This window comes from Saimiri boliviensis, chromosome 4 (genome assembly GCF_048565385.1).
Source record: "Saimiri boliviensis isolate mSaiBol1 chromosome 4, mSaiBol1.pri, whole genome shotgun sequence".
Classification (NCBI taxonomy): domain Eukaryota; kingdom Metazoa; phylum Chordata; class Mammalia; order Primates; family Cebidae; genus Saimiri; species Saimiri boliviensis.
Window position 1 is genome coordinate 100627260 of NC_133452.1, and position 24243 is coordinate 100651502.

At 47.1% G+C, this 24243-nt stretch overlaps 1 protein-coding gene across 2 annotated transcripts in view; it reads left to right on the forward strand.

Annotated features, from left to right (window-relative positions):
- The first annotated feature begins 13976 nt into the window (after nucleotides 1-13976).
- PNPLA1 (patatin like domain 1, omega-hydroxyceramide transacylase) overlaps nucleotides 13977-24243 on the forward strand; it is a 46547-nt gene continuing 36280 nt past the window's right edge. The window contains exon 1 of one of the 2 annotated variants that reach the window (XM_039467985.1): nucleotides 13977-14584. In XM_039467985.1, coding sequence (XP_039323919.1) covers nucleotides 14380-14584 — 205 coding nt within the window. In that variant the 5' untranslated portion in view covers nucleotides 13977-14379. The remainder of the gene's footprint in view (nucleotides 14585-24243) is intronic. The other variant, XM_039467984.2, reaches the window with a different exon arrangement.

A 24243-nucleotide genomic window follows, 5' to 3' on the forward strand; every position in this document is an offset into this window, starting at 1 on the left:
TTTAGGGGAGATGAATGGTTCCAAAGAACAGACAATATCCTGGGACAACTGGGCTGTGGGTGTGGTGTCAACTCTAGTCTTCCCTCTTGCAATATGCATCAGTTTCCTCAAGCAGATGAAATATGTGGGGAAGGGATTCACAGCAATTGAACTGAACTGACGATTCCAGAGGAGGCTTTAGGTAGAGAGCTTCAGAGAAAACCCTTCCCTGCATTTGCTGCTCCCCAGGTACACTCAGTTTGAAGTCCCAAACAGCATATTTTAGGGTATCATTTTCTGAGCCCTAACAACGCTTTCTTTCTCCTATTAGTAACGTAAAATCCAAACATAAATTGCTTAAATAAGGACATTTTACTTTTCTCCCAATACAAAAAGTCTGGCAGCAGGGAAATTCTAGTTAATCCAGTGGCGCAGAGACATGATTAAAGACCCAGATTCTGTCTATCTTCTTGCTCTGCCATAGATGGCACAGCACATAGGCCTTGTCCTCAGGATGGCTATCCTTATGACAGAAGATGACTGTGGCAAAATAAACATCACATCTTGATGATAGCCAAAGGCAAAAAATGGGTTATCGCTTGTCTTTTTCTTTCAGATGTTGTATTTTTCAGTGCTGGAATTTCTACTGAGGTATTTTTACAGTTTTTGCTCATCTGCTGAGATTTCCCATCTTTTCATTCATTGTGAGCATATTCTCATTTATGTTCTTGAAAATGGTTATAATATCTGCTTTAAAATTCTTGTCTGTTAGTTTTTACATCTGGGTTATCTCAGGTTGTTCTCCATTGATCATTTTTCTCTTTTGTATGGGTCACATTTTTCTGTTTCTTCTAATGTCAAGTATGTTTAAACTGACTCCTGAATGTTGTGAATATACAGTGTAGGGACTCTAGATTCCTTTTGTTCTTCTGAAAAGTACTACTGTTTGTGTTTATTTGTTTTAGCTAGCAGTTAACTTGACTGAACTCTAAAACTGCAAATGCTGTCTTCTCTCTGCTGAATAGGAGCTGAAATCTTTATTTTATTTTTGTAGAGATGAGGTTTTGCTATGTTGCCCAGGCTGGTCTAGAACTTCTGAGCTCAAGCAATCCTGCCTCAGCCTCCCAAAGTGCCTGGATTACAGGTGTGAGCCACTGCACCTGACTGGGAACTGAAATCTTAATTTAGATCGTTTAGCCTTAGCTGTGCAGCTTGGAGTCTGTCCCACACATGTGGGGTTCAGAGATTTGAGCAGAGTCTATACACAGAATTTGAAGCTACTCATTTATGGCTCCTTCTCCTTTCCAGGATTTCCTTCCTCATTTTCCAGCTGTGTAGTCACCAGAACTCTGTCCTCTGGTTTTTCGTGCCAGTACAAGTGCGAGCTTTATATCCTAGTTTTAACCACCCCACACGTCCCTGACTCGGGGCTTCCCTCAGCAAAAACCTACAAATTTTTTTTTAAATTCATTACTATTTCCTTCATCCAAGTATTGACTCCCCTCCAATATCCATGTCTTTTGATCACTCTCCAGGGCTTTCATAGTTGCTTTTTATAATTTTGACATGTGGGAGGTTTGTGGTCCCATGGGAGATACTCAGCCACTACTGAATGCAAAATTTTTGTTAGTGTCTTTTTAAACAGCAACGACATCTTTCTCCGAATTCTTCCACAGATTTATTCTCTGTCTTATTGGCCAGAACGGTTTTCATCTGCTCTTTCTTAAACTCTTTTTTTCAAGGCTGCAGTGAGCTATGACACACCACTGCACACCAGTCTGGGTGACAGAATATGACCCTGTCCCTAAAAAATAAAAATAGAGATAAAAAATAGAAAATGCCATTGATGTTGAGATACATCTCAATATCAGAAGCCTTCCAATGTGGGGGGAAAATATGTGCCTTAGAATTGATAAATATATTGAAAAAGTATATTTATTTTACTTTGTTATGTGTCAGAAAGTGTTTTAAATTATTTAATTTTTGAATCGGAAACCCATTCACATGGTTCAACATTCAGAAGTTGCAAAAGTATTGTCAGGGACATGTTTCCCAACTACCCCTCTCTCGGTCCCCTTCCTTGAGGCCACCAATGTCTTCAGTCTCTGTGTCTCATTCAGAGGTAGTTTATCCTTATCTCTGCAAGTGAAGTCTTAAGTTCTTTGCCGCCTTTTTTACACAGGTGGTAGCACATCATACGCCCTCTTCTGAACCTTGTTTTTGCACTTAAAATATCATACAGATGAATCCACATCAGGTCTGTTTAGATTGTTTTAATTTCTTTTGTTTTTCTAAGATTACACCACAAGCATTTTCTCTATCTTCCATGTGATTGTTTTCTGGGGCAGGGAGGGGGGTGTGGGCTCTGTCGCCCAGCCTGGAGTGCATGCAGTGGTGCCGTCACAGCTCAGTGCAGCCTCGACTTCCTGGGCTCAAGAGATCCTCCTCAGCCTCCCAAGTAGCTGGGACCACAGGCATGTACCACCACACCCGGCTAATATTTTGTGTGTGTGTTTTGTAGAGATGAGGTTTCACCATGTCTCCCAGGCTGGCCTTGAACTCCTGGGCTCAAGCAATCATCCCTCCTCGGCTTCCCAAAGTGCTGGGATTATAGGCATGAGCCACCAAGCTTGGCCGTGATCATTTTAATGATCATTTTCAATGAACGTTCAGTTTTGTGAGGTGACTAGACCGCAGTTTAATAACGGATCCTGTTGTTGGACCCTTCGGTTTTTTCCAGTGTTTTGCTATGACAGAGAGCACTGCGATGATCATCACTCATTCAACAGGTATTTTTCTGACCACCGTGAACGGCAATCCTGTGTACCAAAGTGTCTTCCCCTACGGGGCTTACAGTCAAACCGCAGGAACAGCCAAGGAAGTAAATACGTCACGGAAGTGTTCCCATCCCCCGAAGAGCCTCTGAGTACAGTCTGGGCTGCCACATGAGGAAAAGGGAGGAAGGTGTTGATGGACTTACGTGTTCAGGCCAGTGTAAATTAGTAAGTTAGGTTACAATTTATCCATCAGGCTTGTGAATTTGGTGAAGATGTGTCCACCTCAGGCGTAGTTCCAATCTTCATGCACTGACCCTACTGTTCTAGGGCCCCAGCTGCCCTGAACTTACAAAAGTGAGAAATAAAGAATAAAATCAGTTAACGCTTTGTAAGCACTTGCCGTGTGCCAGGACAAACTCCTAGGAGGCAAGTCTAATTATTTTCCCATTTTCTAGATGAGAAAACGAAGGCACAGAGAGATTAAATAACCCGTCAAAGGTATAACTAACATAGCTGTATCTTGAACTAAGACGGCTGGGCTCCCTAAGTGGCCACACTGTACCACCCTGAGAAAGGCAGCTGGACTTATCCCTGTGACTTGTCCCTGGTGGCACATCTTGCCTTTGCTCGGTGGATGCTGACCTGATCCCTTTCTCTTCCTTTAACAAGGGTAAACTCAGGGTGCCTTTATTTCTCATTTATTGGATGAGCATTTTCCCAGGATGAGCACGGCTTTTTTTTCCTCTAGGGAGAATCGCCTGCCAGAGCCTTCTGGGATTGTCCTCCACCACTGGGGAGTGGGTGCAGAAGTTCTTCCAACCAGGCAGGGCAAGGAGACTGAGAACTTAGGGGTGACCCAGACCTCACACGGTTGATCCTGGGGCCACAGAAGCCCAGGCTGATCCTCTGGCTCAGACCCGTCCCCCTTCAATCCACTTTCCCCTGTCCCCCACCTCGTCTCACTCCACCTCTGTCCCATGGACAACCCTCCCATCCCCCACTGCTCCCTCTCTGCTCTCGGTCCCCAGATAACAGCAAGCCTACAATCTCATCAGCCAGACCGGGCTACGCAGCACATGCTATGAAACCTCCTGCCCCATTTCTAATAATTCAATTTCTTCATAGCTATTGGAACAAAAGGCCCTCTTCACCTCTGAATATTCCAAATGCCAAAACAGATAGCAGTGCACAGAAAACATGACCATCCACAGCAATTCTTCTTTGTTTGCTGTAATAGAAGCAACAATGAAAACAACACAAGAGGCTGGCAGTGAAAAATGGGTTTCCCTCCACCCACAAGCCCCAGTCCCCTCCTCAGAAGTAACCATCCTCAGCAGTTTTATTTCTGAAATGTTACATGCATATAGAGACGCTCTTCCCCACCTTTTAGACATAAATGGCAGCATACTATATTGCTTGACTCCTTGTTTTTTTATTGTTCTTTTTCCTTCTTACCAATATGTCTCGGAGAACTTTCCCTATGAGCACATCCAGATCCACAATTATTCTTTTCAATAGCTGCAGAGAATCGCATTATGTGGCTATACCATCATTCATTTAACTAGCTTGCCATTGATACACTTTTAGGTTATTTCTGGATCTTTGCTATTACAATTGATGCTGTATTTAACAATCCTGTGCATATATTTTTGGAAACCTCCTATGAGTATTTCTGTAGGATAAATTCCTGCAAGTATTGATTTTTAAATAGATGATGCCAAACTGCCCACCCAACTGCAGCTTTTCGAAGGAGACTCAAAGAATAGCTTAGGTTTGATGGTCAAATCATTTAAAATAACCAAGATTTTATTTTATATGGGAGAGCATTCTGATGCTTTTTTTTTAAACCAGGAGCACGTGCACTTTATTGAATCTGATGCTTTTAAAACAAACCATAAACACAAAAATATAAACTGTAAAAGAAAAGAATGATACATTTTATTACATTAAAATTTAAAACTTTTCTATCACTGAAGACACAAATGTTAAATAAAATGTTAAATAAGGGCCGGGCGCGGTGGCTCAAGCCTGTAATCCCAGCACTTTGGGAGGCCGAGGTGGGTGGATCACGAGGTCGAGAGATCGAGACCAACCTGGTCAACATGGTGAAACCCCGTCTCTACTAAAAATACAAAAAATTAGCTGGGCATGGTGGCGCATGCCTGTAATCCCAGCTACTCAGGAGGCTGAGGCAGGAGAATTGCCTGAACCCAGGAGGCGGAGGTTGCGGTGAGCCGAGATCGCGCCATTGCACTCCAGCCTGGGTAACAAGAGAAACTCCATCTCAAAAAAAAAAAAAAAAAAAAAATGTTAAATAAAAAACCGCACAGCGGGGGAAGATATTTGCAATGCATTCAACAGGAACCAATATTAGTACCAAAGTCTACATGCTATTAACAAAATCAAACACCCCCTGCCCTGTATTCCCAAATGGAAAAAGCCATTCGGAGAAAGGAAACTGAAACAACCAATGAACATACGAAATGATGCCTAGCTTCACCAAGAAGTAAGGAAAATATAAATTAAACAACAACAGTGAGATGGTATTTCACACTCCTCAGACAGGCAACATATTTTCAGTCTGGTAATAACAAGTGAAGTGACGTGATTAGATCTCTTCAAACACTCAGTGGGAGTGGAAACTGGTACACCTGCTCTGGAGAGCCATTGAGCAACTCCTTGGAGAGTTGCAGAGGCGTCCACTGTATGAACCGTGCTTTCTTATTTTGTAAATTCCTGATGCTCTGGCATTCGTGGCCTCGCTGACGGGGATGAGGCTGTCCCTCCCAGGGCTACCTCATTCTTAGAGATAGCAGAGGGCTGGTGTGGGTGGGGCAGCGGTGCCTTTCATAGGTAAACTAGCCCTTCCAGAGCCCATGCTGTGATCCACCTCCTCTCTCTAGCTTTTCCACTCCAAGAGGCAAAATCACCCAGGGCCAGGCACTAGTCAACTACAGACCACCCCTATGGCCCAGCTTTGCCACCTGGATTTGAACCAGCCAGTCCTAAGCTGTTTCTCTGCCTGGCCTTGCCTTTCCCATGGAAAACACCGTAAAGGCTCTGAGCTGTGCCCTCTCGGCATCCCTTCTGCCCCGTGACCGAAACTGAGGCTTCCCCATATGGTCCTGCGTGGCGAGGAAATGTAAGTACCTGTAAGAGAAATCGCTTCAACGGCACTAGCCTCTCCATGTGGTAACTCAGTCACCTCCATTGACTGAATTCCTGTGGGTACCATTGATAAACCCACATTGTGACCTGAGACATTCCCGTGCAGGGCAAGGAAGGATGTACACGAGAGTGTTCGCTGCGGCACTGCTGGTTACAGCCAGACACTGCAAACAGCCCAAATGTCCATCGGGAGGAGAATGATGCAGGTGCTGTCCCACGGTCTCAGAATGGGCCACCAGAAAGCAGGAAAATGGAAAAGACTAGAGCCAGGGATCATAATGCCGATTAAAAACAGCAGTTTGAAAAATAAATGCAATGTATTTATGTACAAAATTTTAAAAGATTTATAAAACAATAGTATACTTTTTTTTTTTTTTTTTTTTTGAGACGGAGTTTCGCTCTTGTTACCCAGGCTGGAGTGCAATGGCGCGATCTCGGCTCACTGCAACCTCCGCCTCCTGGGTTCAGGCAATTCTCCTGCCTCAGCCTCCTGAGTAGCTGGTATTACAGGCACGCGCCACCATGCCCAGCTAATTTTTTGTATTTTTAGTAGAGACGGGGTTTCACCGTGTTGACCAGGATGGTCTCGATCTCTTGACCTCGTGATCCACCCGCCTTGGCCTCCCAAAGTGCTGGGAAGTATACATTGTTTATAAAACATATTCATTTACTAAAAGTATAAAAACATGGAAGGGAAAAAGTCTCTTCAATGTGGAACACGGTTCTCATGGGAGGGAAAGTGAAGGGTGACATCGATTAGGAAGCATGTTGAGGAGGTTTCACCTTTACTTGTGATGTCTCATTGCTTTAAAACCACAGAAATAACTGAGCCAAATGGAGTAAAATGTTTGTTTTTGAGACAGAGTTTCGTTCTTGTTGCCCAGGCTGCAGTACAATGGCATGATCTCAGCTCACTGCAATCTCCACCTCCCAGGTTCATGCGATTCTCCTGCTTGAGCTTCCCAAGTAGCTGGGATTACAAGCATGTGCCACCACACCTAGCTAATGTTGTATTTTTTAGTAGAGATGGGGTTTCTCCATGTTGGTCAGGCTGGTCTTGAACTCCCAACCTCAGGTGATCTGCCCACCTCGGCCTCCCAAAGTATTGGGATTATAGGTGTGAGTCACTATAGTGCCCGGCAAAATGTAGTAAAATGTTAAGATTTCTTCAGTCTGGCTGGTGGGTACATGAATGTTTGCTGTACCAGTTTGGGTACTTTATGTTAGAGCTCTTTCATTACAAGAAAAAAGATATTATTTAGGCTGTATAAATAATCTCAAGGTTCTACAAATAACAGCAGGTCAGGAAACCAGCAAGCTTCTCAGCTGTGTCCATCTCAGCTGTGTCAAACCTTCTCCTCTCTCCTTACACTGTATCTTTTGAAATTCCTGACTTTTTGGAAACATATAAACACTTCTACCCCCACCATGGATATGTCTATAGGTTTGCTCAAGGATTCAAAAATTAAGTCACACATCTCAAAAAGCCAGTGCTACCTTGGAGGACTGTTTAATTAGTTATCAGGGCCGGGCACGGTGGCTCACACCTGTAATCAGGCACTTTGGGAGGCTGAGGTGCGCAGATCACCTGAGGTCAGGAGTTCGTGACTAACCTGCTTAACATGGTGAAACCCCATCTCTAATAAAAATACAAAAATTTGTTGGGTGTGGTGGTGCATACCTGTAATCTCAGCTACTCCAGAGGCTGAGGCCAGAGAATCTCTTGAACCCAGGAGGCAGAGGTTGCAGTGAGCTGAGATTGTGCCATTGGGCTCCAGCCTGGGTGACAAAAGTGAAATTCCATCTTTTTTTAAAAAAAAGGAAAGAAAGAAAGAAAAGAAAAAAAAATTATCAGAACTCCACTCTATTTTTCAGGAGGGGTAGAGAAAAGAAAAAAAAATTTTTTTACTTTTTTTTTTTTTTTTTTGACAGAGCCTCACTCTTTCGCCCAGGCTGGAGTGCAGTGACACAATCTCAGCTCACTGCAACCTTCACCTCCCGGGTTCAAGCAATTCTCCTGTCTCAGCCTCCCGAGTAGCTGGGATTACAGGCATGTGCCACCACCACACCTGGCTGATTTCTGTCTTTTTAGTAGAGACAGGGTTTCACCATGCTGTCCAGGCTGGTCTTGAACTCCTAACCTCAGGTGATCCACCCAGCTCTACCTCCCAAAGTGCTGGGATTATAGCCATGAGCCACTGCGCCTGGCTACTTCTTGGTTTCTAACAAAAATAAGTTGATAAAAATGTCTTTAAAAAATACAAATTTTCGGCCGGGCGCAGTGGCTCAAGCCTGTAATCCCAGCACTTTGGGAGGCCGAGGCGGGTGGATCACGAGGTCGAGAGATCAAGACCATCCTGGTCAACATGGTGAAACCCCGTCTCTACTAAAAATACAAAAAACTAGCTGGGCGTGGTGGTGCGTGCCTGTAATCCCAGCTACTCAGGAGGCTGACGCAGGAGAATTGCCTGAACCCAGGAGGCGGAGGTTGCGGTGAGCCGAGATCACGCCATTGCACTCCAGCCTGGGTAACAAGAGCGAAACTCCGTCCCAAAAAAAAAAAAAAAAATACAAATTTTCAAATTAAGTTTTTCAGAATTTTCATGAGTCAGTTATTTTACCTACAATATCAAAATATCTATACCTTAAAGTATTTCTTTTGTTTTTACTAAAAGCAAAGGGCATATTTCATTCGTTCTTCTCAAATTAAGGGTTATATTTTTCTACAAGTATTTCTAGAAGTATTTAAGAGCCCTTGCATTGGCCATGAGGTTTTCAGCAGCAAATATCAAGTGAACAGTGACTAAAAACAAAGACATTGAGTTACCTGACATCACAGGATGCACACACACACAAATGGTGGCGGGGGTTGTTGCAGTGACACAAGAATCTCAGCACAGACACAGGCTTTTTCTTCTACGATTTTTGGTGCCTTAGCCAGCCTTCAAATTTGCCCTCAGTAATACCCACCCTCTAGTATTCACTCCTTTCCTGCATTTTGCCAGGGCTGGTTGATGTGATCAATAGAATATGGATGGGATTATATCAGAGATTAGGTTATAAAAGACTGCAGCTTCTGTCTGGGGCTCACATGCTCTCCTTCCCTCGTTCTTACTCTCACTCTCTTCACCTCTTGCTGAAGAAAGTCGTCTGCAAGTTGTGAGCCACACAGTGGAGAGGCCCACATCATGAGGCACACAAGCTTTTGTCAACATTAACCGAGAACTGATACCCACTGGCAACCAGAAGGGTAGCTTGGAAGTGGGTTCTTTAGCTCCAGTGAGCCTTGAGATGACTGCATCCCTGGCTGTCAGCCTGAATGCAACCTTGAGAGATTCAGAGCCAGAAGCACCTGCTAAGCCATTTGCAGTTTCCTGGCCCTCAAAAATGGTGTGAGATAATATGTTCTTATTGTTTGAAAGTGCCCTGTTGTTGGGTGGGGGGTACTACGGGAAGGTTGGTGGGAGGGCGGGTGAGGGAAGGATAATGTGGGGAGAAATGTCAGGTATAGTTGATGGGGGATGGTGGCAGCAAACCACCTTGCCATGAATGTACCTATGCAGCAGTCTTCCATGATCTGCACGTGTACCCCAGAATCTAAAGTACAATAATAAAAAAAAAAAGTGCCGTGTTTCAGGGTAAATTGTCACGAAGCCATGGATAACTAAGACACCTAGTGTGGCTGCCCCATTTCCCCTGATAGATGAAAAACAACTGTCATAGGTCCACACACCACGTGCTCCCAGGACAGTGTCTCTGGCAGGAAGAAAAGGAGATGGGCTACAAGGGGCTCCCCAGGTGCCTTTTTGCTTTTATCAAGGAGGAAAATCTAAGAAGCCACCCAGCAGAGTCCCTGTTACTTCTCATTATCCAGGGGAATGGGGCCTGATGAACTCATGATTCACCCTTAGCTGAAACCAAGGACCAGGCTTTTCGGCTGCTTTACCTGGAGGTGGGCAAGGAGCAAGTGGGCTGGAGATGGCTGCTGGTGCCAGCGATGGCCTCTGCCAGCCTCCCACAGGCTGCATTTGTCTGATTGTTTGTACTTCGTGTTTACCGTCAGCCGGAGGTTAGGCCTCAATTAGATTCCAGTTACATTGCTTTGGCACAATATTCATGGGTGATGTTGTGACCTTCCTACTCTACCGAATCAAGAAACCACCGAGTTCTTCACTAAATCAACATCTTCGGGATGTAAGCAGAGGTTGATACCCCATGAGGCAAAGCCAATCTGGAATCAATGTGCGTCTTTTCCCCCAGTATCCATCCTAGGCGGCTTCATATGTCTTAAACTTACAGGGAGTCCCGGTTCCTATAGAAATTCGTTTTGGGTTGTTTTGTTGGAAGGGCATGTGGTAAGCAATCTGTTTCTCGCCCATGATTTCCTCAGGGGCTGATGAGTCATACTGAGCAGTGTTAATGTAGTTAAAAACACCTGCAAAGATCATGAGATGACTAAAAAGCAAGTGCTGGAAATCGAGTCTTCCTCGATGTCATTTACTTGACGTTCTTAGGACATGAGTAGAAGGTCAGGAACAAGGGCCGATGAGAGGAAGCATCTCAAGCGTTTAGCAGCTAGCAGAGGACAAGCTGAGACCTGCTACTCACCAGCCCTTGTCAGCTGTGGAGACCAGTCTACCAGGCCCAGCCACCGCGGGCCAGGTTAGCAGCTCCTCCACGGCTTTCCCGGGCACAGTCACGGATTCTGGCTGGCGTGTTTGCATGGAAGAGGCTGTGCGGCACTGCAGTCTCCACGGCCACAGGGAACAGAAACATACGTGCGTTCATGCGAGTCAGCCAGGTCCGAGGAGGTGGGGACAACGGAGGCCACGTCAGGATGCTCTCTCTCTGAAGGGGTGGTGGGTCCCCAACAACCCCAGGTGCCTGCAGCCCACATACGGCAGGTGGCCTTGCTTTCTGTTTCACTGGGATGACCCGGAAAAAGAAACTTGACCATTGCTCTCCTCCCTCCAGCATGTCCGCATACCCTCCTCCACCTGCTTGCCCTTCTCTGCTGCCTCAGTGGCAGGGGTCTCTGTGCTTGCTTCTGGTGCCATCCCTGCCACCCCCCCCCCCTCTGTGGATAGTGCCAAGGTCTTGCTGTCATCTCAGATGCATTGTAAAGTAAAATCATCCTCCACCCAGCTTCCCCAGGTCTGTCCCAGTTTCCCCAACTGTGCTGAAGACAGCCCCACTCCTCCCTACCCGCAGGCTAGAAGCGAGGCCTCTGCTGTGACTCACCCTGCCCATCCAACCAGTCCCTGCCCCCGAGAATCTTCTGCAGCAACAACTTCATTCACTTGTCTTCCTGCAGCTGCCGCCCTGGCCTGGCCGCCACCATCCTTGGAGAATGGGCTGCCACCCTCCTTCCTCAGCCTCCAGCCTCAGTCACATCTTCCTGCCAAGGCTCTGCCGCCTGAGACCCCTCCAAGCTCCTCTGCACGCCACGTGTGGATCAAGCCTTCCCCTTTGGACCCCGCCTCTCTAGTCTACCTTGACTCTGGGGTCCATCTGTTCCAGAAGCCTTGACTCTGACTACCCTCTGGTAACCACAGGCCTGCCCTGTGCCAGGCATCCTAGGGCCATTACCTTTAGCCTTACACCTACTGGACAGCACAGGAATGACAGTATTGTCCCTTTCACAGATGAGGAAAACTGAGATCCAGAGAGATCATGCAAAGGCCACATTGTCTGTAAACAGCAGAGCTGGGATCCAACGTCATGACTTGGAAGGCCTCTCATCCAAAGCCCGTGGTCCTCTGAAACGGGCCCCAAGACATCCCTCTCCTCCTGTGTAAGGGGCTCCTGCTGCGCCTGGTCCCAGTGCCCTGCCTACTCCTCCCCGCTGCCTCCAGCCCCATAGCCCACAGCTCCCCGGCACAGCTCCTCAGATGTTCCAGCCCACACTGCTCAGCCCCGCCTCTTAACTTTCCTGGCAGGAATCTCAGCCCCGCACCGTTTAGTCCTTAATTATAGATTGCCTTATATGGTTCTCTGCTTATTTCACATTTGCCTGTCTCGTTCCCAAGAAGCCTGCAAATGTCTGAATTGAGGATGGAGCTTCTATGTACTCCTGTCCCCAGGGCCCCAACACAGCACAGCGCTGGGCACGCAAGTACTCACTGGAGTTGACCTGACCTCCCAAGAAGGGGACAGGGTCTCTGCTGTCCAAAAGCTGACTAGACTCCACCCTGACACACCCACCCCCACCCCAGCAGAATGCCTCAGATCTCTGCACACACACGCACACGTGCATACATGCGTGCGTGCACACATACACACACACACACACACACACACACACACAAACTTTATCTGTTACACGTCTAATCCAAAGGTCTCTTTTCAACCTGAGGCAATTATATGCCTGGAATTACCTAGCCAAGACAGAAAACTCCCTCCTTTTTTTTTTGTTTTGAGACGGAGTCTTGCTCTGTCACCCAGGTTGGAGTGCCGTGGCAAGATATTGGCTCACTGCAACCTCCACATCCCAGATTCAAGCCATTCTTCTGCCTCAGCCTTCTGATTAGCTGGGATTACAGGCGTGTACTATCACATCCGGCTAATTTTTGTATTTTTAGTAGAGATGGGGTTTCACCATCTTGGCCAGGCTGATCTTGAACTCTTGACCTCATGATCTACCTGCCTTGGCCTCCAAAAGTGCTGGGATTACAGGCGTGAGCCACCGTGCCCAGCCTAGAAAACTCCCTCCTAATTGAAGCCTGGCCTTGCCCTCCCTTGTGGAATTCTCATGTAGATCAGTGAGTCCACCAGAATGGTGTGAGCTCCCCAGGGCCGGGGACGCCACTGATATCTCATCCTGACAGAGAGGCTGGAGCTGGACTGGCACTTGATGGAGGCCTTGGCGTCTTGATTCTGATTCTGCTTCTGTTGCTGTGCAGTCGCTGAGGGGAGCGGGGAGAGGCAATCTTGCCTTCTTTGTGATATCTCCATGAGGGGACATTTTTTGGGTGTGAGGACCACTTCTCCTCCTCATTAGGACCACATTATGTGGCTCCTCAGGGGGTGGAACCACAGCCCCTGGAGCTAACCCTGGTCCACCTCCCTCACCAAAACGTTTCTCTGCCCTGACCCCAACGTCCCCACAGGTGACCTCCCCAGCTGCCCATCCTTGGGGTTAAACACTGCTATCTCAAACTTCTCATTTCTTTTTCTTTTTCTTTTTTTTTTTTTTTTTTTTTTTTGAGACAGAGTTTCGCTCTTGTTACCCAGGCTGGAGTGCAATGGCGCGATCTCGGCTCACCGCAACCTCCGCCTCCTGGGTTCAGGCAATTCTCCTCCTGAATTCTCAGCCTCCTGAGTAGTTGGGATTACAGGCACACACCACCATGCCCAGCTAATTTTTTGTATTTTTAGAAGAGACGGGGTTTCACCTTGTTGACCAGGATGGTCTCGATCTCTTGACCTTGTGATCCACCCGCCTCGGCCTCCCAAAGTGCTGGGATTACAGGCTTGAGCCACCGCGCCCAGCCTTTTTTCAAACTTCTCATTTCTGAGCGGGAAGTAAAACCTACAACACGAAGCCTCACACACTTACAAAGATCTAGATTTCAGGTTGATTTCTTCCTGAACACTTAGAAGACAGCATGAGGGCTTGGGGCTTGGTGAGAAGGCACTGACCAAGGTCACGGAGTCAGGGAAGGGCCCAGGAGAAGAGACAGTGAGAGGTGCAGAAGCCGTGGTGGGTGGAGCCCCCAAAGTCAAACATCTCCGACAATTTTACCCAGGGCCGATGCTAACATGTAAATAAACAAGTGAATAAACAAAGGGGTGCTTCTGTAAGAAGAACAAATAAAAATGCTTGTGTAACACATCACACATACCACACCGCCTGAAGGAGCCCAGAAGGGGCATCTCTTTTGGGGGACCTGTCCAAAAGAGACAGCTTGGGCATCATCCTTCTGGAGGGAGGCGGGCTTGGAAGCCCTTCACGGCTGCAGCAGCATGTCGGGGAGGGAGGTGCCCGATAACCATCACAGAGGTTTTGCAACTGAATGTTGCAGCTGAGGGCTGGGCAGAACCCGCCTCCTTGGGCATGGCCCTGTGTCGGGAGCAGTGAACACACCTCTGTGTACCACAGATGGGCAGAGGGCTGAGGAGCCCGTGCCCGAGATGAATGTAGCCAAGAAATGAAGCCGACGAGGGGTTCACAGGATCAGGACCCTGCTCACACACCAGGGAGGCCTTCTGCATCTTGTCCTGGGGCCCCTTTCCAACTTTTGGGGATGCCTCCTGGCAGAGCTTAACAGGCCGAGGCAGCTGCCTGAGCAGCCTGTAGTTGCTCCAGCAGACCGGGTAGGGACAGCCACATTCCAGGCTCCTGGCTGGCAGGGAAGCTGGGCAGGGAGTTCCTGCAGGGAGCGGCAGCCCAGGCTTGGGCAGGCAAGTGCTGAAGGGTGGTTCCTCCTTCCGTGGAAAGCCAGAGGCCGAGGAGATGGAAGAACAGGTGTTCAAGGGGGACCCGGACACCCCCCACTCCATCTCCTTCTCCGGCAGTGGATTCCTCTCCTTCTACCAGGCCGGGGCTGTGGATGCCCTGCGGGACCTGGCCCCCCGGATGCTGGAAACGGCCCACCGCTTCGCAGGGACATCTGCAGGTGCTGTGATCGCTGCCCTGGCCATCTGCGGGATTGAAATGGGTAAGGGTACAGCCTGTGTTCTGGGTCCCCTGGAGAGTCTCTGGGGGGATTCCATGGAGGCAGAATGAACCTGAAGGAGGCTGGGGATTTTTTAGGGAACAAAGCCAGGCCCGGGTGGCAGGAAGGGAAGGGAAGAGCTGAGTGGAGTATGACGGCAACAGCTGTGGCATCTGAAGGTTGGGGTCTGCCAGGTGCCAGTCTCTGACCTGCAGGGTGGGCCTGGACCCCTGTCCCTCTCCCTCAGTGCCCTTACCTGTGAGGTGCTCTGTCTCCCGGTGCCTGGGAGAGTAAAGGGCAGTATCTCCCTCCAACCTCAAATGTGGTGCTGCAAGGAGCTACCTAGCCGCGCAGTCATACGTCGGGGTTCAATATTGTCCTGGTTGGCCTCTTTTAAAATGTGAATACGCTGGGGAGAGGCCACTCTTCAACTCTCTATCACCCTGAGGTGGACAGATGTGCCCACCATTTCCAGGTGGCTGGAAAGATGAACGCCCTGAGGCTGGAGGGGTAGACAGAAGGGAGCCCAGGGTGGTGGAAGAATAGCAACGGGTGGGGAGAGAAGAGAGAAGCTATTACTTCACCTTCTGTCCTGCCAGGGGCCTCGGCAGGAAGGACTGCTGCCCCGCTGACCCAGAGAGAGAACACCATCCTGGCGGGGGAGCAGATGCGCCTAGCAGCCCCGAGGAACAGGCCCAGCAGCCTAGTGCGCTGTCTTAGGGGATGTTCATTCATTACGGAGCTCCCGTGCTGGGCCAGGCTCTGTTCTAGGCACTGAGGACAAAGTCCCTGTTTTTGTGGAGCAGAACTTCTAGAGAAAAAGATCATAAACATTCAAACAAGGCACCTTCTAGTGTAAGGTCAAGAAGTGATAACGACCTACAAATAAAATTACAGCAGGAAAGGGGCTGAGAATAAAATGGGGACTCTTTTAGAAAGGTGGTGAGGGAAGCCCTTCTGAGGAGGTGACCTTCAAGCCTAGAGCCGGGTATAGTGACAGAATACGTTCCTGGGAGCTCCTGAGAAGGAGAATTCCTGGTGGAGGAGCAGCCATGAAGCCTGTGGTGTGGAGCAAGGTGGTGGGAGGTGGACAGGAGCCAGATCGTGTGGCCTTAGCAGCAAGCTCTGATCTCACCTGAGGAGCACGGGAAGCTGTGACAGCAGGTGGGGAGCGGGCAGAGAGCATGCGCTCTTCAGGTGGGATCCCAGCTCTGCCGTTTCATGATGCGGGCCTGAGGCAAGTTATTGAACGCTTCTCCATCTAGAAAAGGGAGATCCTAATGGCACCTAATTCCCAGCGTTGTTACAGCTGTGGTCTCCAGCCTTTTTGACACCAGGGACTGGTTTTGTGGAAGACAATTTTTCCACATACCAGGGTTGGTGGGGGATGGTTCCAGAATGACTCAAGCGCATTACATTTGCAGTGCATTTTATTTCTATGATCATTACATTTTAATATATAACGAAATAATTGTCGTGGACCGTCCGGACGGGTAGGCACGTCTGCCCGGGGGTCTCTCGACCTGCAAGAGGGTCCCAATACCTGAGAAAATAATAAAGACAGAGAAAGAGAAAGCGAGGCGTCTGGAGGGCTGATAGGCTGTGCCTAAACAGCAAATTTTATTTTTCAAATGCTAGGAATAAATACACTTTCTTGGCTTTGATCGACGTCATAGTAAGAGGAATGTAAATGTATGCCTCACATGGCCTATACAATAGAGAAGTCAGATATTCGATCAATGGTTGTAAAAAGTAACAAAATTTTCTATAATCACAAAGCTTGTTTATATCTAAACATCATCCACGAGACTTGTTTATATCAAAACATTATCCAGGAATCTCTAAGTCAGGAATCCAAGCCATCCCTTATGGTGGCATTTTTCTTTGCAGATATCAACAGTTAAACCATTATCTATGGTACAAGGCAGTTAGGTAAGTAAAGGTTAAAACTTAAAGTCATAGAAAGGTCATAGCAGGAACCAGTTGCTGGTAGGGGGTTACTCGGTCTAGCAGCAACGCATAATTTTAGGCCCAAACGATATTGTGGTTGATATTAGAAACTGATCATTCATCTTTCAGTTCCTATATTTCCGGATAGCTCGACTGCCTCCAGTAGGAAACTGTGTTTGGGATCAAACTCACCGTATAGTGAGACTCACGCCTTTTAGGGGTCTCACACGGGAGTGTTCCCCACAAATAATGATACAACTCACCATAATGTAGAATCCGTGGGAGACCTGAGCTTGTTGTCCTGCAAGTAGATGGTCCCATCTGCGGGTGCTAGGAGACGGGGACAGATCTTCGGCCATTAGATCCTCATAAGGAGCGTACAACCTAGATCCTGCCCTTGTGCAGTTCGCAATAGGGTTCCGGCTCCTGTGAGAATCTAATGCCGCCACTGATTCCACAGGAGGCGGAGCTCAGGCGGTAATGTGAGCATACAGATGGCATCTACAGATGCTTAAATACAGATGAAGCTTCACCTGCTGCTTTCCTCCTGCTGTGTGGCCTGGTTCCTAACAGGCCACAGACCCTGGGCCACGGCCTGGGGTTTGGGAACCCCTGGTTATAGGATTAACTGAGCTAAAATGAATAGCTGCTTAGAACAGTACCTGGCACATGGCCAGTGTTCAGAATATGGCAACCATCTGATTAGGGTTCTTAAGATCTCTGACCAATAGGCAGAGTGTGTTGGAAGGAACAAGGTAGAAACTAGATGAGGGAAGAGATTGGATTCAGGATGTGCTTTGAAAGTGGAGCCAGTGAGACTTGCCGAAGGGCCAGCTGGACTCTGTGAAGAAGAGGCTGCAGACAGGAGCCTCCTCCTAGCCCAAGCAGGGTGCCTTCCTGTCTGGGGACCTCTATGCTGGGTGGAAAGCCTTTGTTTTAAAGAATAATAGTAATGCCCATTCACTGAGTGCCTCTAATGTGTAATTTTTTCTTTTTAATATCTCACAAGTAATAAACATGTTTTTCTCACTGGACAAAATTCAAACAATGCAAAAGTGTCCAGAGTAAAAGTACAAGAGTAGAGAGAGGCCATTTGTGGTGGCTTATGTCTGTAATCCCAGCACTTTGGGAGTTCAAGACCAGCCTGGCCAAAGGGTGAAAACCCTTCTCTACTTAAAAAAAAAAAAAAAAAAAAAAAATACAAAAATTAGTTAGGCGTGGTGGTGCACACTTACAGTCCCAGCTACTTGGGAGGCTGAGGCGAGAGATTGCTTGAACCCCAGAGACAGAGGTTGCAGAGAAATAGCGCCACTACACTCCAGCCTGGGTGACAAAGCCAGACTCTGTCTCAAAAAAAACAAAGAGTAGAAAGAGCCTCCATTCGCCTGGCGGCCCCTAATCCCACCCTCCCTCCTGTAGCCAGTGCTAAGGGCTTGGCATGGATCTTTCCAGATCTTTTTAATGCACAGTCTTCTGTGAATATAGTCGTTAATGGCTCCTCCCCGGTGGGTCCCAGGCCTTTGGAATGGGGCTGGGGTGACACTCCCGACTCTGTCCTGGAGTCACAGAATTCCTGCCCTGGAAACACCTGGCACAGGGATTTTCTGTCCCTGTCCAGGCACTTTCACTGCTCATCTGCTCCACTACCCTCACTCTTCTCTCTTTATGTCATCTTAAATTACAGCATCTGGAACAGTGGCTCATGACTGTGATCCTAGCACTTTGAGAGGCCAAGGCAGGAAGACTGTGTGAGTCCAGGAGTTCAAGACAAGTCTGGGCAATATAGGGAGGCCCCAATTCAACAAGAAAGAAAGAAAGAGAAGAGAGAAAGAGAAAGAGAGAGAAAGAAAGAGAGAAAGAAGGAAGGAATGAAACAAGAAAGGAAGGAAGGAAGAAGGGAGGGAGAGAGGGAGGGAGGGAGGGGAGGGAAGGGAGGGAGGGATGGAGGGAGGGAGGGAGGACTTTTCAGAACTAATTTAACTCATCCTCATTCAGTTTGATGAATACTACTGCAAACCGCCTTGGCCAGGCTGTGATGGTCATGGACAGCAGTGGTGGGGACTAAAACCTGTGAAAAGGACATCGAGCAGTATAATCAAGGACTAGGCTGTGGGAGGCTGCTTGTAATTATGGCAGAAGTCCAGGGAGGGGTGAGGTATGTGTGGAACTCACTCTGTCCACTCAGCAGCATGTTATGAGACTTGTCAATGTCACTCCAGTCTAGTTCATTCATTCATTTTAACAGCCATACAAATTACTCTTAACTTAGCACTTCCTTTATATCAGGCACTGTTCTACCTCTGGCATATTAACTCATTCAGTCCTCACAACAGCCCTTCTAGGTGAAAACTGTTATTATCCCCATTTTACAGAGGAGGAAACTGAGTCATAGAAAATTTAAATAACTTGCCTACAGTCATACAGATATTACTTGGTAAAACTATAATTTGAACCCAGTCTGGCCACAGTCTATATTCTTATCCTTTAAATTGCCCTGCTTAACAATACAGTGTTAAGGGGTGTGGAAGCTGGGTCGGGGAGTCTCTCTGAGCAGGTGGAATTTGCGCACTGACCTGAAGTGGGTAAGGGAATGAGCCCAAGAATATCCTGGGGAGAGCATTCTACGCAGAAGCAAAAGTCCCATCGTCAGTTAGAAGCTGAAAAGGAACCAGAGCTAGGTCTCTGGTTTTTCCTTCAAGTCTCTGTATTCCTATATCACAGTACAGTTAGCCATTTTATTGATGGACATGATCAATTTCTTTGTTGTTACAAACTTCCTTGTTTGTGTCGCCCCTGCTCTCGTGGAATGTGTATCATTCTAGGGTATGTGTGTCATTAACTTTGTTTAATGCCTTTGATATATTACAAAGCAGTTGTACCAATTTAATCACAAGCAGCAGATGTGAGTTCTGATTTTCCCACAATGTCGCACTCAAAAATCTTATGGCGATTGAATGAATGTGAAATTCTACCTCATCTATTGTATGTAATCTACCTATCCTGATTCTAGAGGTGCTTAGTATCCCTGTGTACTTACTGACCACTATACGTCTCCTCTAATGTACCTTGCCTGCTCACCATCTTTCCCTGTTTTTTTCAACCGAGTTATCTATTTTCTTTAATGTGTAGATGTTCTTTTTTTTTTTTTTTTTTTTTTTTTTTGTTGTTGTTGTTGTTGTTGTTGTTGAGACGGAGTTTCGCTCTTGTTACCTAGGCTGGAGTGCAATGGCACGATCTCGGCTCACCGCAACCTCTGCCTCCTGGGTTCAGGCAATTCTCCTGCCTCAGCCTCCTGAGTAGCTGGGATGACAGGCACGTGCCACCATGCCCAGCTAATTTTTTGTATTTTTAGTAGAGACGAGGTTTCACCATGTTGACCAGGATGGTCTCGATCTCTTGACCTTGGGATCCACCCGCCTCGGCCTCCCAAAGTGCTGGGATTACAGGCTTGAGCCACCGCGCCCGGCCAGATGTTCTTTATATATTCTGTACACTTACCATTCGCCAGTCATACACAATGCATCTATCTTTCCCCACTCTATTTCTTGTCTTTTATTTTGCTTTGATGTCTCTTGTTAGTCACAAGATTTTAATTTTAATGCAGTCAAACCTTTTCCTCTTACAATTTGGGGTGTTTTTTTGTTTGTTTGTTTTTGAGACCGGGTCTCATTTTGTCACCCACGTTGGAGTGCAGTGGCACAATCATTGCTCACTGCAGCCTCAAACTCCCAGGCTCAAGTGATCCTCCTGCATCAGCCTCCTGAGTAGCTGGGACCACAGGTTATGCCACCATGCCCAGCTAATTTTTGAAAAATTTTTCTGTAGAGTCAGGGTCTCACTATGTTGTCCAGGTTGGTCTTGAACTCCTGAGTTTAAGCAATCCTCCCTCCTCAGCCTCCCAAAGTGCAAGGGTTACACGTGTAAACCACTGTGCATGGCCATTTTCTCATAATTTGTGTTTTAAAATATCTTTATTACAATGGTTTCTTCTACGTTGTCTTTCAAAAGTTTTAAAGTTTTCATATTTAGGTTAATTCTTCAGAAATTTACTTTGTTGATGGTTGAGGTAGAGATCTAAGTTTTAAACTGTTTTGCCATGTGATAGCCTGTTAGAGGCTACCTCCACACTTACTTGAAATGCTGCTTCTGGAATATTCAAGTCTCTCTTCTATTCTGTTGGCTAATTTGTCTATTTCTGTTTTAATCATTATAGTCTTACAGTAAGGGGTTCATTACATGTGACAAGCAATCTCCTCCTCCTCTTTCTTCTCTTTTCTTCTTCAAATATTGCCTCCATTATGCTTGGCCCTTTCCCCGTCCCATGTGAAAAGCTCTGCTGGGATTTCAGCTGAAATGGCATCTTCGCATTTATAAATATAGTTGGTCTTTCTATTCTGGTCTTTTTTTGTCCTTTAGTAAAGATTTTGTGTGTTTTATTAGATTTATTTCTCCCTTGTAGTTTTATTGCTATGGGAAATGGGACTTTTTTTCCCCATGGCATTTTCTTTTTTCTTTCTTTCTTTTTTTTTTTTTCTTTTTTTTTTTTTTTTTTTTTTTTTTGTGAGACAGACTCTTGCTCTGCTGCCCAGGCTGGCATGCAGTGGTGTGATCTCGCCTCACCGCAACCTCCGCCTCCTGGTTTCAAGACATTCTCCTGCCTCGGTCTCCCGAGTAGCTGGGCTCACAGGCACCCACCACCACACCCAGCTGATTTTTGTATTTTTAGCAGAGACAGGGTTTCACCATGTCGGTCAGGCTGGTTTCCAACTTCTCACCGTAAGCAATCCACCTACCTCGGCCTCCCAAAGTGCCGGAATTACAGGCGTGAGCCACCGCACCCGGCTGGCATTTTCTCAGGCCGTCCTCAAGGCCATGCCCCTACTTTTGCAGCTAGCTGGGGGCTTTTCTGTCCTGAGATTCTGTGTTTTGTTCCTGTGAAAGCTGAGGCAGCAGAGGATGCATCTCCTGGCATGTACACCCAGGTCTGTGACGAGGCCAGTTCAGGGCATATTAAAATGTTTGTAACAGCATTAACACAGTGCTTGCTTTTCACCAGAGATGTGGTCATCTTCATTAATCCATTCATTCACCCAAGAGGGGTGGTCTCCACCAGAGACGTGGTGACCTTCATTAATCCATTCATTCACCCAGGAGGGGTGGTCTCCATGATTGCCACTGGGGGATTCAGAATTTCCAGTCTTGTCAGAAGTGGGGTTGGAAATGTGCCTCGAAGCTGCATTTGCATAATTTTGAAAAATAAAATATATTTTTTAAATCAAAGAATACTGATTTGGCAGACTTAAAACCCTATTCCCACTCAAGCTACTTCTTGGTACCTTTCTCTCCATAAAAAAACTGCATGGTAAGCCAGTTTGTTCCTTCCTTCCTTCCTTCCTTCCCTCCCTCCCTCCCTCCCTCCCTCCTTCCTTCCTTCCTTCCTTTCTTCCTCCCAGTGTTAGTTGAGCATATACTAGACCCTGCAGAGGATGTGAAGATATAACACAAAATGAAACTCTGGTCTTGCTACAAGGTGCTTACAGTCCACTCAAACTTAAAGGCAGCTACCAAATACTTATAACGAAAGAAAGTTCCAATTGAATGTTAGAGAATTAGAAGGCATAGGAGTGCAGAGGGATGGAGAAAACATTTCCAAATATGGAAGGCCTCATGGAAGTGGCATTTGAGCTAGTCAGTTCTTGATGTAGAAGTTGGACAGGTAGAGACAGGTTGGGCAGGAACCAAGGCTCCCAGCAAGGACATGGTACGACAACATGGCAAAGCCACGCAGTGAGGAAACGTGATGCCTCCAGAGCGTGGTAAACAGTGCAAGTCAACCGACACTGGGAGTTGAAGGATGTTGCCTTTCCTGTGGTCTGAGTGCCCCCTGCCATGTCTGCACTCCAGCTGGTCGGAAAGGGAAAAGGGAAGGGCACAGCTCATCCCTTTAGGGCAAGACTTGGAGGTGACACATTTCCTGTCAGCTACATCCCATGGATTGGAATTTAGTCACATGGTCACACCTGACTGCAAGAGAGCCTAGGAAATGTAGACTTGACAGTATTTTGGGAGGCCACGCGGCCAGCTAAAAACTGGAGGTTCAATTACTAAGAAAGAAGGGGAGAATGGATACTGGGGACAAACAGCAGTCTCTGTCACAATAACACAATCAATGACATGAGGACACTGGAGAAACTCTGCCCCTGCCTGAGACCAAGACCGTGACTTCATAATCACAAAGTTGGCCAGGTTCAGTGGCTCATGCTTATGAACCCAGAATTTCGGGAGGCTGAGACAGGAGAATTGCTGAAAGCCAAAAGTTTGAGGCCAGCATGGGCAACAAAGTGAGACCCCCTTTCTACAAAAGATAAAATAATTAGCCAGACATGGTGGCTTATGCCTATAGTCCCAGCTACTCAGGAGGCTGAGGTGGGAGGATCACTTGAGCCCAGGAATTTGAGGCTGCAATGAACTATGATTTTTTGTGCCATCGTGCTCCATCCTGGGCGACAGCATGAGACCATGTCTGAAAACAAACAAACAAATAATCACAAAGTCCAGTCCAGTTTGTTGTCTGGGAAAGGGCTCAGCTCCGATCCACCAGCAGCTGCCCTCCTGGCAGTGGGAGCATGAGTGCCTCAGTCCTGCAGCAGGGGGCCTGGGCAGTGCACCAGGGCACCTACTGTGTCTCTTGCCTAGAATGACCCTCTGCTCTCCTTTCAGAGAGAAAACCTCCTCCCCAGATACCATCCCATTTTACCACACTCCATCTCTTTTTTCCACGCTGTCTGATTTGCCTGTAAAATCTCCACCCATTCTAGCACTTGATCGTGTACAGTCTTGACTGTTTCAGACGCGTTGTCTCATTTCATCAGCTAGGTTGGTTGAGCCAATCTGAGATCTTGTGGGTCCTATGGCTCCCACAAACTGCTCAGAAAACAAGACCTCCTTGATAAACTCCTGGTGTTTTTGCTGTCTGTTGGCCAGCGTGACACTGAATGTGTCTTTGCAATTTATATGTTGGAGTTTCCCTGGCTCTTGGATAATTTTCTGTAGTTGTGGATTTGAGATATAACGTCCGAATGTGACCGTGTCAAGGTCGGTAAGTCCAACTCCCTCATTTTACAGATAATTGTATTTAGACCCTTGGGGAGAAAGTGACTAGTTGGAATCAGACCTCTCTTAGGTCAATGGTTTCCAAACTGTTCCAGGGATCCTCAGGGTTCTGCAGACGGGGAGGGAAAGCAGGGGACAGCCACACCTGAAGCCCTGCTGTTGTCCATCTTACACATGGGGGATCTTTCTAAAATTTTATTTAAAGAAAATCTTTCAGTAATTTTTTTTAATTTTGAGAATCACTATCTGAGCCCCGTTCCTTCAAGGTGCAGACAAGAAGGTTGAAGATCAGATTTTGGCTGAATTGTGGTGATAAAATAGATCATGCATCCGCTCGTTCATTCTAGGTCCTGGGGATCCAGCAGTGAACAAAGCAGTGGATGTCCACCCTCACGAAGCTGACATTCTCTTGGTGAAATTAAACCATAGAAAATTGAGCATATACAAAAAGGTCAGCATGCGTACTCAAAGGAGAAGATAAAGCAGGGGAAGGAGGAGAGAATGATGAAGGAGCACAGTTTTGGGTGGGCTGGCCAGGGAAGAAGACCCCTGTGAGGTGGATGAAGCTAGGGGGAGAGCCACGTGCACTGAGGGAAGAA